Genomic DNA, 11,901 nt, shown 5'->3' on the forward strand with positions numbered 1-11,901 from the left:
AAAAAGAGAGAGAGAGCATCTCATGTCATGAAAGAAAGGCCCACGGGCCGCTGGGCGCAGCAGCTGTTTGTGCTTTCGACTGCTCCCCACAACTGACTTCCTCAGTTCCCTTTATTTGTTTATGCAGCTTGGGGCATCAGTTTCATTCAGAGGGATGAGATAGCCGTGCCTGCTTTGTGTCTTTTCTTTTTGGGCAGCCCCATTGAGACTGACACTTGCTGCTTCAGCAGCTGTAGCGCATCACGACTGCTGGTGCTCACGTACCGCAGCAGCACCCCCATCGCGGCGGCGTTAAACCGCAGGGCATCCTAAGACACCAAGAGCAGCAAAGACAACAGCACCCATCGGGGACTAGGCACCCATGTTTCCCGATACACAGGTGACGGCACGCACGCAAAATGGCACGGTCGGCAGTTACAAAGAGTAGGAAACAAAATAAAATCGGCCAAAAAGCCAGAACGGGGAGGCCAGAAGAGAAACAAGTAGAGGTCGCGGTGAGCCGAAAACGGAGGCAATCAAAGACAAGCAGAGAACGAGATGGGGAAGATACTCGCAAGGAAAACAGAGACTTTAGCCCGTACCCTTTGTTGCAGCAGCAAAGGCCTCACGACAGACCGAAGTCTGACGACAAGAGCCCTGTGCTTCTCCGACGCTATAAACAGCCTTAGCACCAATCGCGCAGCCCACAACACAAAGAGGCACCTGTTGCTATTGCTGCAGCTGCTTTGACGCCTCTACTCATCTACACGGCTGCTGTGGTTGTTGCTTATAGCTTCGTCCCACCTGAAGTGTAGCTGGACAAGATGTAGCGCTAGGCGCACCGCTAACTCTGTGGGTCCAGGAACGGCGTGCTTCAGCAGTTGCTGGGGTACTTCTGCACTGCCCTCCGGTGCGTTATGGATAGCTCGTCGTTCAGCTTCCTTCTCCAAAAACTCTGTCAGGAACTGCAGTAACTGTGTAACAGCAGTAGCAGCAGCAACTTCTGCGTTAGTTCCAATGCTAGGCATGCGAGGCTGCAGCTCGGGCTCGGGTTCAGAGTGCACCCGAATGAACTGGCTATCTAGCTACCGAGGCCAAAAAGTGCAAGGCGCTGCAGATGCAGGCGAGAGCGGCTACATCTGCAGCTGTAGTATCACACCTGGAGAGCGTAGTCCACAGGAAGGGCCAACAGCACTTCTGCTGCCTCCGAACTTCTAATGCTATATATACACTTCAGTAAATGCTCGTTTGCAGAGCGCCCCAGAAGCTCCGGCCGTGTGGCCGATGGTGCGGGAATGGGGTTGGCAGCAGCTGCTGCTGCTGCTCCTCCCGATTTTTTTGCTGCGCGGGCAACAGTGTCGGACCACCGTTGAAAGCAGGCCGCGTAAGCCTCGTCTTGTGACCACTGATCACGCGCTACTTGCAGCGCCTGAAAAATGCAAGGAACCACCCACACATCGCATAGGCAGCTGCAGAAATCACTACTCGTGCTGTGACGCAGCAGTTGATAGCACAACACGCGCATGCTGTTAAGCTGAGATTTCGGTTGGTTACTGTTACAGTAGCGGCGCCGCTACTCGCGCAACTCAACATGGCAGCAGACCTCAATAAGTTTGTCAGCTGTCCTCAACACCTCATCTGTCCGTCTAGTAGGTCTATCTAGAACGACAGTGGCTGCAGTAGCAGCAGCAGCAGCAGCGGTATTTGCCGCTGCTGCTTCGAATCCCTCTGAATCTAGCAGCTGCCGCTGCAGCAATCGCTTCTCCTGCTGTTCCTCAGCAAACACCTGCTCCTCCGTGCGCCGCCATAGGTGCAGCTGCCTGCTGCTGTCGCAGCAGCAAACGTAGTCCCCATCCGCTGACAAGCAAAAAGCCAGCAGGGGAGCACCCCCAAGTCCTCCTCCCTTCGCGGCAGCTCCACATGCAAACACCTTAATTAACACCTGCCGGTCTGCATCCCACTGTTTTATAAAGCCGTCTAGAGACACAGACAGCACATAATGAGTCAACGGCAGGAAAGAAACCTGAGCATGATGCAAACAGCAAATCACAAACAGCGAACCAGATATGGTGAATTCCAAGGTCTGCTTTGCCGACCAAAATCGTGCATTTCAGCCATGAAACTCTGGATTCAATTCCTTCAAAGAGAAGCATTAGTCCTGAGACCCAAACCCCAAACCCTGGGCCTCAGGTTGATACCCCTACTTTTGTGATTGCTTCATCGTGTGCCCTGAAGCTCTTCCGTATATCACCAAAGTCTAGTCCCCATATTTTAAGTGACTTGTCTACAGAGCCAGAGGCTAACAAGACCCCAGATGATGCCACAGAAATGCTTGTTACTGGCAGCTTGTGACCGTATAGTGACAAACGAATGCGGCCTGTAAAGGAAACAGCACCAAAAGCAAAACTGCCAATGAATCAGACGCAGAGCATTCACCGTACAGGACAGGGCAGCACAAATAGGGCAGACAAACAATATAACAGAAGCAGCAGTGCAAGCATCGGGCGAGGGAGCGCATTGTGCACTGCTAGATAGTCACATTGACGGCGACAAACAGCAACGTGAAAACAACAGTTCCACTTTTGGCCCCTTGAGCAATACGATCATTAGCGGCGACGGCTGCTTTTTCTGTTGCTTGCTTTGTGAAGGAGAGCTTAGCTTGAAATGAAAGCAACAGTAGATTGCTACACTGCCAGCAGCAACACGTTGTTGAAACTCCAGTAACGGCGGTACCAGCAGCAGCTGGTAGTGCACCTGTGTCTGCATGAAGCACGAGTATAGTATGATCAATGAGAGCAACGATCAGCAAATTGCCAGCGGGGTCGAATGCTACATCTAGAGCTTCGTCAGGCACAGAGAACGAGCCTTCGCAACGGACACAAACTTGCTGCTGTTGTTGTTCTTGTTCGTGGTGCTGCTGCTGTTTCTCTTTCTTTTTCCCTGAGAAGGCACTGTCAATGTCTTCCAGGTAAAACGCAAACAACTTAACCGTCCTATCACTAGACGCTGACGCAAATCTGCAGCAGCAGCAACAAGTAGCGACGGCTTGCAAAATGTTACCAGTTTTGCAACAGCCGCTGCTGACACCGCTGCCCCGTGGCTAGGCGCTCTCTGCCCATGGGACAGTTTTGCAGCCTCGTTCAGGACGACGGCTGTGTACGTGTTCTTCAGGTCTCTCACTTGGTAATACTGTTTACAGCGTTGGCTTGTGGAGTTTAGACGTACCCAGTGTGCTTGGGATGTTCAGCTAGTGCATTGATTGCTGCTGCATGTGCTTCTGTCCGCTGCAGCAAGGCGGCAGCCCCCAAGTCAAAGAGCACCAGCTGCCCGTTCCTGCATCCTAGCACGATATGTTCATTACCTGCGCACAAACTCTGACTGTCAACCCCGAAACCTCATCTTACAGCCTCAGTTCTTGGGCTGTCACCGTGGACTTTGATATGCTCGACAAATCGTGACGTTTAAGCCTTGCACCCGGAAAAACTGAGCTCTTACCGGCCACAACGAAACCGCACTGCGGCTCTTCACACGGCAGCGTCTTTACACAGCGCGCTCTCGTAACATTCCAAATCTTGGCTCCCTAAAAAGAGCGTCAAACAATATGTCACTCTGAGAACTCTGCCATAGTGCACTACTGATTCCTTGCATAGAAAGAAATTTGGCCTACTTAAGATTGTCGAAAATTCTCCAGAAGCACCAGCAGCCACAACAAAGCTGTCAGTTGCAGCAGCAGCTCATGAAACGGTAGCCCCGATATAAATAACACGGCAGCCAGGCCGCAGCAGCAGTCGCAGCAAGACTGCCGCAGCAAAACCAGCAAGGCCGTAGCACGTGCAGCAGCAACAATGCAGCAGCACCATCAGTGTAGCTGCGGCAGACCTCATCAGCCGTCGACAGGATATATCCGTCGTCATGCGATATGCTCAGACTTCTCATTTGTCCCGCGTGCCCTCCAGAGGATATGAAAGACACCCGTTCAAACGCGGCCTCAGAGTCCAGCTGCACAGATCCACAGATACACCAAGCTCTAGGCCGCAAGCCCTTAATGGTGAGTCCCGAACTCTTCAACCTGCGCCTCAGTGCGATGTCGCACGGCGACAAAGGAACAGGTGATGCTGAAACGCTGGGAAAACCGGTGGGGGCCCTAGACGCCATATCCTTCAGAGTTAGAAAACGAACTAAGGTCGCACCTTAGGGCATACGATCTACTGTTTACCGTGTGCCACTTACGCTGTGCTTGCGCAGCAGCACTGGATTTGCTTTCCACAGCTCCAGCGAGTTGTTGCTGAGGTTTAGGCAAATGCGGACACACATGTGACTCCTGCTGCTGGCCACGCGAGCGTGGAATCCTTTTATTGACGCATCAGCATGCAGCGAGCCCACAAACAGCACTTCACCGAACCGCTGCTGCTGCTCTTCCTCCTCCACGCCGGCCTGCTGCTGCTGATTTGCATCGTGGCTATCCTGCTCCTCTTGCTGTTTCTGTTTCTTCTTAAGTCTCTGCAGCAACCGCCTCTCTCTCTTTTGTTGTTGCTGCTGCTGCTCAGCTGCATTGTAGCAGCGGAACACATCAACAATGCGAGACCCTCCGCTGCAGCATAGCAGCAGGCCTCCAGCAAGCACCGGTGGGCTTGCTGCTACTGCTGCTGCTGTGGCTGCAGCTGCAGAAAGGGGCTCTCCACTCGGCACAAACTGCAACTGGCGGATACGCTGCTTTTTGCTGCTACGGTTGGGGTGTACAGACCCCAAGTATGTAGTCATGGCCCAGATGCTTTGTGCTGCTGCTGCTTCCACACCTGCTGCTCCTGCTGCTGCTGCTGTTTCTGCTGGCGGCGTTAAGTGCAGGGCAAAAACCCGAACCTTGTAGTCTCCTCCGCCCACAAAAAGACGAGTCTGCAGGCACCGAGCACAGAAATCTAAACTGGGAAACCCGGTGCGTAGAGCGCCTAACACGCGCACTGGCAAGCAGTGGTGGGATAGGGGAAGCCGCGCCGAACGGCGCAGCGACGAGAGCAGCAGCAGCAGCAGGAGCAGAAGGCGCAGCAGCACAATTAACCGCGCTTGCAAGAAGAAAGTCGCAGACAACCACAGCAGACAGCCCAACAGCAACAACAGCACAGGGTCACCTGACACGTGTTGGCTGCTATTGCCCACACTTCCGCAGCCTCTGCAGCTTCCACTGCCGTGTAAAGACACATCTGCAGACAGACATCCCATATTTTGATGAGGCCGTCCTTCGACCCGCTAACCAGCAGCAAACTGCCGCTGTTGCTGCTGCTGCTGCTGCTGCTTGAGTTGCTGGTGCCTTCCGCTTCGCGAGAGGCAGGCTCCTTGCGTTTCTTGCTCCGCTGTTCCTCCGGTGCATTTCCATTGCCCACTTCTGGGGCGTCTGCTGCGGCTGCCACTGCATTGGGCTGCAGTGCTAGCAGCGCAGTGACTGGCTGTGTGTGGCCACGTAGGCGGCAGCGGCCGCTGCCGCTCTCCACATCCCACACAATGATGTCTCCATCTGAACCCCCTGACAACAGCAAATCTTCTCTATTGCTACTGCTTCCGCCGCCGTTGTTGATGGCGCTGCTGCTGCTCGCCGCCCATTGCAGTGCGTTCACATTGCCTCTATGTCCTTGCAGCTCGAGGGTTGGTGGCCCTATCTCGGGCTGCTGCTGCAGTAGCACTGCCGCAGCAGCTGCTGTAGTGTCCACTGACCAGATACGGATGCTGCCGTCGCTGTAGCCAACGGCAACAGCAGCAGCAGCTTCTGCTGCTGCCACAACTGTGGCATGCTGTCTGAACCCCTCGACATCTCCATCTGGAGTCACTACTGGGGGTACCCGTAGCCGCAGCAGCCGCTGCCGCTGCTGCGTGTGCCACAGCACCGCCTCGCTGCCACAGCAGCACCAAACCAAATCGCTGTTTGTGCTACTACTGCCGTGGGGCCCCACGCCTGGGAGCAGCTGCAGGTTGGCCGTTGGTGTGGCTGTTAAGCCAAAAGCAGCAGAATGCTCATAGTTGAGGTAGGCCTTAACCATTGCTGCAACGGCTGCTGATGAGGATGCATGTGAAACGTTGCTGTAGTAGATGCGTCTTCGTTTGCCCTGCTCGGCCTACTTGTTGCAGCTGAGAGGACTCTACGCGCGTATGCTTTTGCAACTGATTCTGCTTCTGCTGCTGGGCAGTCCTCCAGCATGGCCGATGCTTCCTTGCTGCTACTTCGGCTTTTCCTGCAAGGAGTTCGGGTGTGTTTGCGGCAGTGCTAAGCCGTTATATAACGCCCACCCAGCTTACACTTTCAAGAAATTAAGTAAAACGTTGGGCACTTAGCCTCTAGATACCGGGCCTTAGCAGTAGTATCCAGGAAGCCGAGTAATACATGCGTGGGGCCTCGATGGTAGCCCCGCAGAGACAGCAGCAGCAGGTTCGACGTAGTACAATTATCGCCTGCTGTAAAATATCTTCCCAGCAAATTAGAAAAAAAACCTTTGGCGTCTTGGCCTGTGTAGGCTGTGATGGATCTTGAAGTCGAAGGTCTAGTGCTTATACATACGATACAGGGCTCCATGCAGCCTTCTCAGTGTCTAATGGCATCTTCCTTCGATATTTTTACTTTTCTGAGTAAGCATTAATCAGCCAACACACCTAACTGCGGCCTGCGACAACTGTTGTTGATTTTACAGGCGGGCAGGCACCTTCAGCGTAGCAGCGGCCGCAACAGCAGTTGCAGCGAAGGGTGCAGCAACTACTGTTCCATACGTTGCAGTGCCTAGACACCTCGACAGCATCGAGGTACATTTTGGTCGGCCTGAGGCTGTTTGTCATCTAAAGCGCTACGCCACAAGCGCCAAAACCCGCAAAGACGGCCATACGGACCACAGTAGCAGCAGCAGCAGTAGCAGCAGCAATGGTTCAGGACTCCTATAATGGTGCAGCAGCGCCGGCTGCGCTTGTCTATGAGGGTCACAACTGCCTACGGGAGCGTCTTTGTTTGTCAATTTTGTCCGGTAAGGACATTTGGGTGAGGCACATTCGGGAAAATCCTTCTGTTATTGCTGCCACTGATGGAGCCGCTGCCGCCCTACCTGGGCTGCAGCAGCACGAAGCCAGCTTTATTAGACTGCTGTGCAAGGTTACGGAAGGATCTGAGGTTTACATACACCCGACGGGGACGTCGCTGCGATTCCGGCCGGGGTTGCTGCTGGGGGTGCGTGCTGCAGCAACCCACACAGCAGTAGGCCAGTCCAATGCTGCTGCTGTTGCTGCTGCTGCGCCTGTGGTGCACAACTGTCACGAAAGCAGAGGCATCAGCTACTACCTCGAGCCGCTGCTGTACCTTGCCCCCTTCTGCAAATATAGAATGTCTGTCCTGCTACGTGGCGTAACTGATGCAGCTGCAGCAGACGCTTCTGTAGACTTCCTGCGGCTGCAGCAGATCCCGCTGCTGCAGCAGCTGCTGAAGCAGTCGGGCGGTGCAGTTGCTGCTGCTGCTGCTGCTTCTCCTCCAGAGATAAAGGTACACTGCAGGGGGCTTCCAGGCTCTCCCTTTGGCGTTATTACGTTCAAGGGGCCAGAAGTGGCGCGCGGAGATTTGCAACCATTTACCCTTGCGGGTGCTGTTGCTTCTGCTCCCTTCAAACGTGTTAGGGGAGTGGCTTTTGTGGCTGGAGCTTCTGCTGCATTCCCGCGACGCGCCGTTTCTGCAGCTAGGGGCCTCCTCAACATGCTGCTCCCTGACGTTTGGGTGTACGTTGAGGACGCATTAAAAACAGGGGGCGGCGGCATCAAAACAGCAGCAGCAGTGGCTGCTGCTGCTGCGGAAGGCAAAGGTGACACGCAGCAGCACCAGCTGCAACAACTGTTGCAGGAGCAGAAGCAAAAACTCAAGTCCAGTAAAGTTGCTGCTATGGGGATGGTTCTGGTGGCTGAGAATATAAAGGGAGGCTGCAGGGCAGCGGGGGACGCAATGTTCCTGGACCCAGTAGCAGCAACAGATGCAGCAGCAGCACCACCAAGTGTCGCTGATACAGTGGCAGCAGCTTCCCGGTCGACAGGCAATGTCAAGCTACAGCACCTGCTGCAGGCTGAAGCTGCAACAGAAGCAGTGGCATCAACAAAAGCAACACTAACTACTCCAGAGGAGCAACTGGGATTGCGTGTGGCGAGGCTGTTACTACTGCAGCTGCTGCTAGGAGGCGCTGTGCCCCCACGCGGCCAGAAGATGGCTCTGTTGTTTGCTGCACTAGCCGGTGACCATGCCCCGTCGAAGGTGAGTTCAGGTGCAACCCTCAAGCCAGATATATGCACGAATGCCAGACTCTGAGGAGGTCTGTGTAAAATAGTGGATAAAGCTTAGAGTGTACATCTTTGTTTTCAGGTTTTGCTCTCTCGCTTGACTCCATCAACTGTTGGTTTTCTGCGGCTGCTGCGGGACTTCTTTGGAGTTGCCTTTACTTTTGAGCAGCAGGAGCAGGGAACGAAGGAGCAACTTCAGCAACAGCATTCAGACGAAGATGATGAGAATTCCTCCAACACTGAGCGCGACGAGCCCCTAGACCTTTCGTGGGCTCCTCAAGTACTCGCTAGCTGCGTCGGTATTGGCTATAAGAACACGAACGTTAGCAGCTTCTAGCAGTGGCTACTGCAGCTGCTCCTGCGGGAGCGGTGCTGTCTGTGCCGCCTTCACGAGCGGCCCGCTGGTGACTGCTTTTTTAAACAGCTAGTTTGCTGCCCAGCTGTCTAGCTAGGGAACTGCCGCCAAACACCGTGCCTCCTTTGGCTCCTTGTTTTCATAAGTTCAGTAAGTGCTTCTTTGTACGCGCATACGTGCCGCCCCGCTGCACATCTTGCTCCTTTAGCATTTCCGTTCCTTCGTTAGCCTCGCTGGCAGTGTCTGTCTGCCTTTGCCCGTCGGTCGCCCTACCCTTTTTGATCGTTTCCCAGTCAGTTCTTGGTGAATTTCGGGACTTATTTTCTTTGCCATAGTCCCAAAAGTCAGCAAGAGTAGAGTGATGGTCTTTGCCTGCACCTGTTTGCTTTTGGGTAGCGGTGGCACAGACGGAGAATAGAAAAACGCAACAGCTTTATATTTGTTTGTCAATCCCTCCCTCTATGCGTGTGCGAACGCATTTGTTCGTCTTCTCCCCAATCTCTCATTACTTCACTCTCTATTCTTCGTGCTTGCCCGTCGCTTTCAGCGTCTGCTTGTGCCTGTTTTTGCTTATTGGTTTGGATGCCATTTTTGACGGATTTCGTTTACGTAAAAAACGTCAGATGTTACATCAGCTTCCCCCCAGCTGCTGCCGCTGCAGCGGGCAGCTGCTGCTACGGGTTCTTGCTGCTGCAGCTGCTGGTACGGGTTCTTGCTACTGTAGCAGCATGCTGCTGCTGCTACTTCTGCTGCTCCCGCTGCGTCTGTTTGCTGCAATCACTACTGCAACTGGGGCTGTTTCTGCCCCAGCTACATATGAGCGGTAAGGGCGGGTCCCTCTTAATGAACAATGCAACCCAACTAGATGCTGGCTAGCTAGCTGAGTCCGCTTAACTAGCTGCAAAGGGGTGGCTTTACTAGCTGTTTGGGTAGCTACTAAGCTACCTAGGCACTTAGCCTTCACGACGCACAAGAAACCGGTCAGCTCCAAACTTCGTGTTTCTCCAGTCCCATCTGCAATGCGGAGAAACACAGATAGCCGAGTGACACGCCAGCTGTGTACAAGCTGTCCCCTGTTCGTGCTGCTGCACCCCAACTATGATAAATGTGCTGAAGGAACTGCACCTTACCACATCTTGGGCCTATAGTAAGTGCGCTGAAGGAACTGCGCCCTACCACAGCTTGAGCCTCAGCAGAAGGCCATAATGAGGCCACTCCTGACTGTCTATAGTTCGCCTGCTGGTCCACTAGCTATCTACTCATACATACAGCTAGCTATGTGCATTAGTGGCTGACCTGAGCAAGGCTCGCTCTCCTTCGTCTCTGCCCCCACTAACTTGGAGGAACTGGGCGTCCCGCCCGTCAGAGCCAACAACTACCAAGGAGGGGACGCCAGCGCGAGGGCCCTGGCCTTGGGTGGGCACACTAGCTTCCTTCTCAACCTGCGGACACACAGAGACAGATGCAAAAGGAAAAAGGAGTGGGCACACCTAGATACATGAACAGGAAATGAAAAAAAATAAGGCCCAGTATTGACATACTTTTGCACAAGAGGTGGAGAAACACAAGTAGCGATTCAAGCTTATGAGAATTCGCTGCTTTTTGGCTAGCGGCTCGCGAAGTGTTTTACAATAGCATGGCGACAGCATTCCCCGGGTAAAACAAGAAAAAGTAAAAGCGTGTTGCTAGCTGCTGCAAAGCCTAGAACAGAAACCCAATGCTATGCCCCAAGCCTTAGTCTAAAGGAGCTGACCAGTATGTCCTTCACGCCACACTGAAGCCATCGGCACGTAAAAAGCGAACGGCAGCACGCTCTGTTTTCCATAGATAAGCTAAAGCGTAGTAAACGGAGCACTAACGCTTACCCTGAAGTGTCTGAGCAAGATCGTTCTCAGGGGGTCGTTGAAGTCAATGACGAGCCAAGGCATGTGCTTAACGTGATCTTGAAAAGCCCTTTCGTCCTTGTCCGCTGACACGAAAACCACTTCGATCTTCTGGTGAGAGCCTCCCTCGTTGACCGTGCGGTAAAACTGTACAGAGGAACAACACCGGTAGAAGTAGCAGGAGGGAACTTCATTCAACACACTTCAGTGGACTGCTCATTCTGCAGCTGTAGCAGGCCTTGGGCAATAGATTCGAAGGCTTAGCTACTGGACTCCTCGTTTACGGCGGAGCGACAGGTACATGGTCAGGCTAAACACTGTCCCACCTGGAGAAGGAACGGCAGGAAGCTGCTGCACTTCGGGCTGCTGCCATCGGCAAAATAAAGTCCAACAGATTTGCCTATGAGGTGCTGCTGGGACACCACGTTGCCATTTGAGTCCTTCAGGCTGCCCTCCGGGAACAGAATTAGGTCTACAGCAGCACAACAATAACACAGCCTAAACCCTATCCTCCTAAAATCTCACTTCTACTGAATACAAACCGTAGGTGTAACATGCAAACTAAACTTGTGCTCCTGCCGAACTGTTGCATGAAATAGAGGACGAGGATATCGGGGGGACGAAAGCTTGGCCAGCAACGGGAACACTATGTATGACCTGGAGAACGCTGCAAGGTGCAGACTTCACACTATGCGGCACTGTCAACAGGCGACCAGCGGCATCTCCCTGTAAATAACCTTCATCTTGCCTATTGATAATATCTATGCACTAAACTCGTAAGGCTCGCGCTCTCCAGCTCGAACTAGCTGTTGAAAGTACTTGGTGTGGATAACTTGGTCGTATTTTTCGCGAGTGGTCTCTGGCGTAGGAAGCATTTAACGGAATTAGGCTCTATTTGAAAAGGCCTCTCTTACCCATATCTCTGTAGGCAGGTGGCATTGGCATTGCTGGGGCAGCGGCGCCTTCCTTGCCACCCGCAGCGAGAATCTGCTCCTCATTAAAACGGCGCTTCTCGGCATTGTAGGGAGAGCAGTACTGAGGCAGCATCTTGAGAAAATGTGAGTGAAAAGGGAATTAGATTGTGAAAAATTAATATTACCTGCTGCTAGGGAAGAAAAATAAATGTGGCAGAAGCATAACCCTCTTCTGAAGGCCGTAGCAGCCGAAGCAACAGCCCACTGGGCGCTTAGCCAGCAGGACCGCTGGCTCGGAGGCTGATTCATGCAAATTTGAGATAATCCACCACAACAGAATGGATCAATTTATAATGCGGATTCCAGAATTGTGTATACTTTAGTTTTCTTGACGCTACAACAGCTTTCTTTTCTTTGCATGCCCCTCAGCTAGGCTCAACGATTGCGAAAGCAACAGGGAAGTAAGGGACAATGTGTGGTCAGT

General features: G+C 53.2%; 3 protein-coding genes across 3 annotated transcripts; 1 reads left to right on the forward strand and 2 right to left on the reverse strand.

The window, feature by feature from the left end:
- Positions 1 to 146: 146 nt before the first annotated feature.
- ETH_00030020 (WD-40 repeat protein, putative) lies at positions 147 to 6,008 on the reverse strand (the record flags this gene model as incomplete). Its single annotated transcript, XM_013373466.1, has 12 exons — positions 147 to 308; positions 582 to 663; positions 784 to 953; positions 1,139 to 1,408; positions 1,583 to 2,002; positions 2,184 to 2,356; positions 2,734 to 2,996; positions 3,205 to 3,340; positions 3,475 to 3,559; positions 3,859 to 3,978; positions 4,210 to 4,872; positions 5,106 to 6,008. 12 exons carry the CDS (start codon positions 6,006 to 6,008, stop codon positions 147 to 149), a joined length of 3,447 nt encoding a protein of 1,148 aa, XP_013228920.1.
- An 869-nt stretch (positions 6,009 to 6,877) lies between these two features.
- Positions 6,878 to 8,602, forward strand: ETH_00030025 (rna 3' terminal phosphate cyclase, putative; the record flags this gene model as incomplete). The annotated part of the gene is made up of 2 exons (XM_013373467.1): positions 6,878 to 8,239; positions 8,348 to 8,602. The coding sequence occupies 2 exons, from the start codon at positions 6,878 to 6,880 to the stop codon at positions 8,600 to 8,602; spliced, it is 1,617 nt and encodes a 538-aa protein (XP_013228921.1).
- Positions 8,603 to 9,573: 971 nt separating this feature from the next.
- Positions 9,574 to 11,550, reverse strand: ETH_00030030 (uncharacterized protein; the record flags this gene model as incomplete). Its single annotated transcript, XM_013373468.1, has 5 exons — positions 9,574 to 9,634; positions 9,917 to 10,062; positions 10,486 to 10,650; positions 10,830 to 10,975; positions 11,418 to 11,550. The coding sequence occupies 5 exons, from the start codon at positions 11,548 to 11,550 to the stop codon at positions 9,574 to 9,576; spliced, it is 651 nt and encodes a 216-aa protein (XP_013228922.1).
- Between the last annotated feature and the right edge of the window lie 351 nt (positions 11,551 to 11,901).

The sequence above is a fragment of the Eimeria tenella genome, genomic scaffold (genome assembly GCF_000499545.2).
Source record: "Eimeria tenella Houghton genomic scaffold, Eth_scaff15, whole genome shotgun sequence".
NCBI lineage: Eukaryota > Apicomplexa > Conoidasida > Eucoccidiorida > Eimeriidae > Eimeria > Eimeria tenella.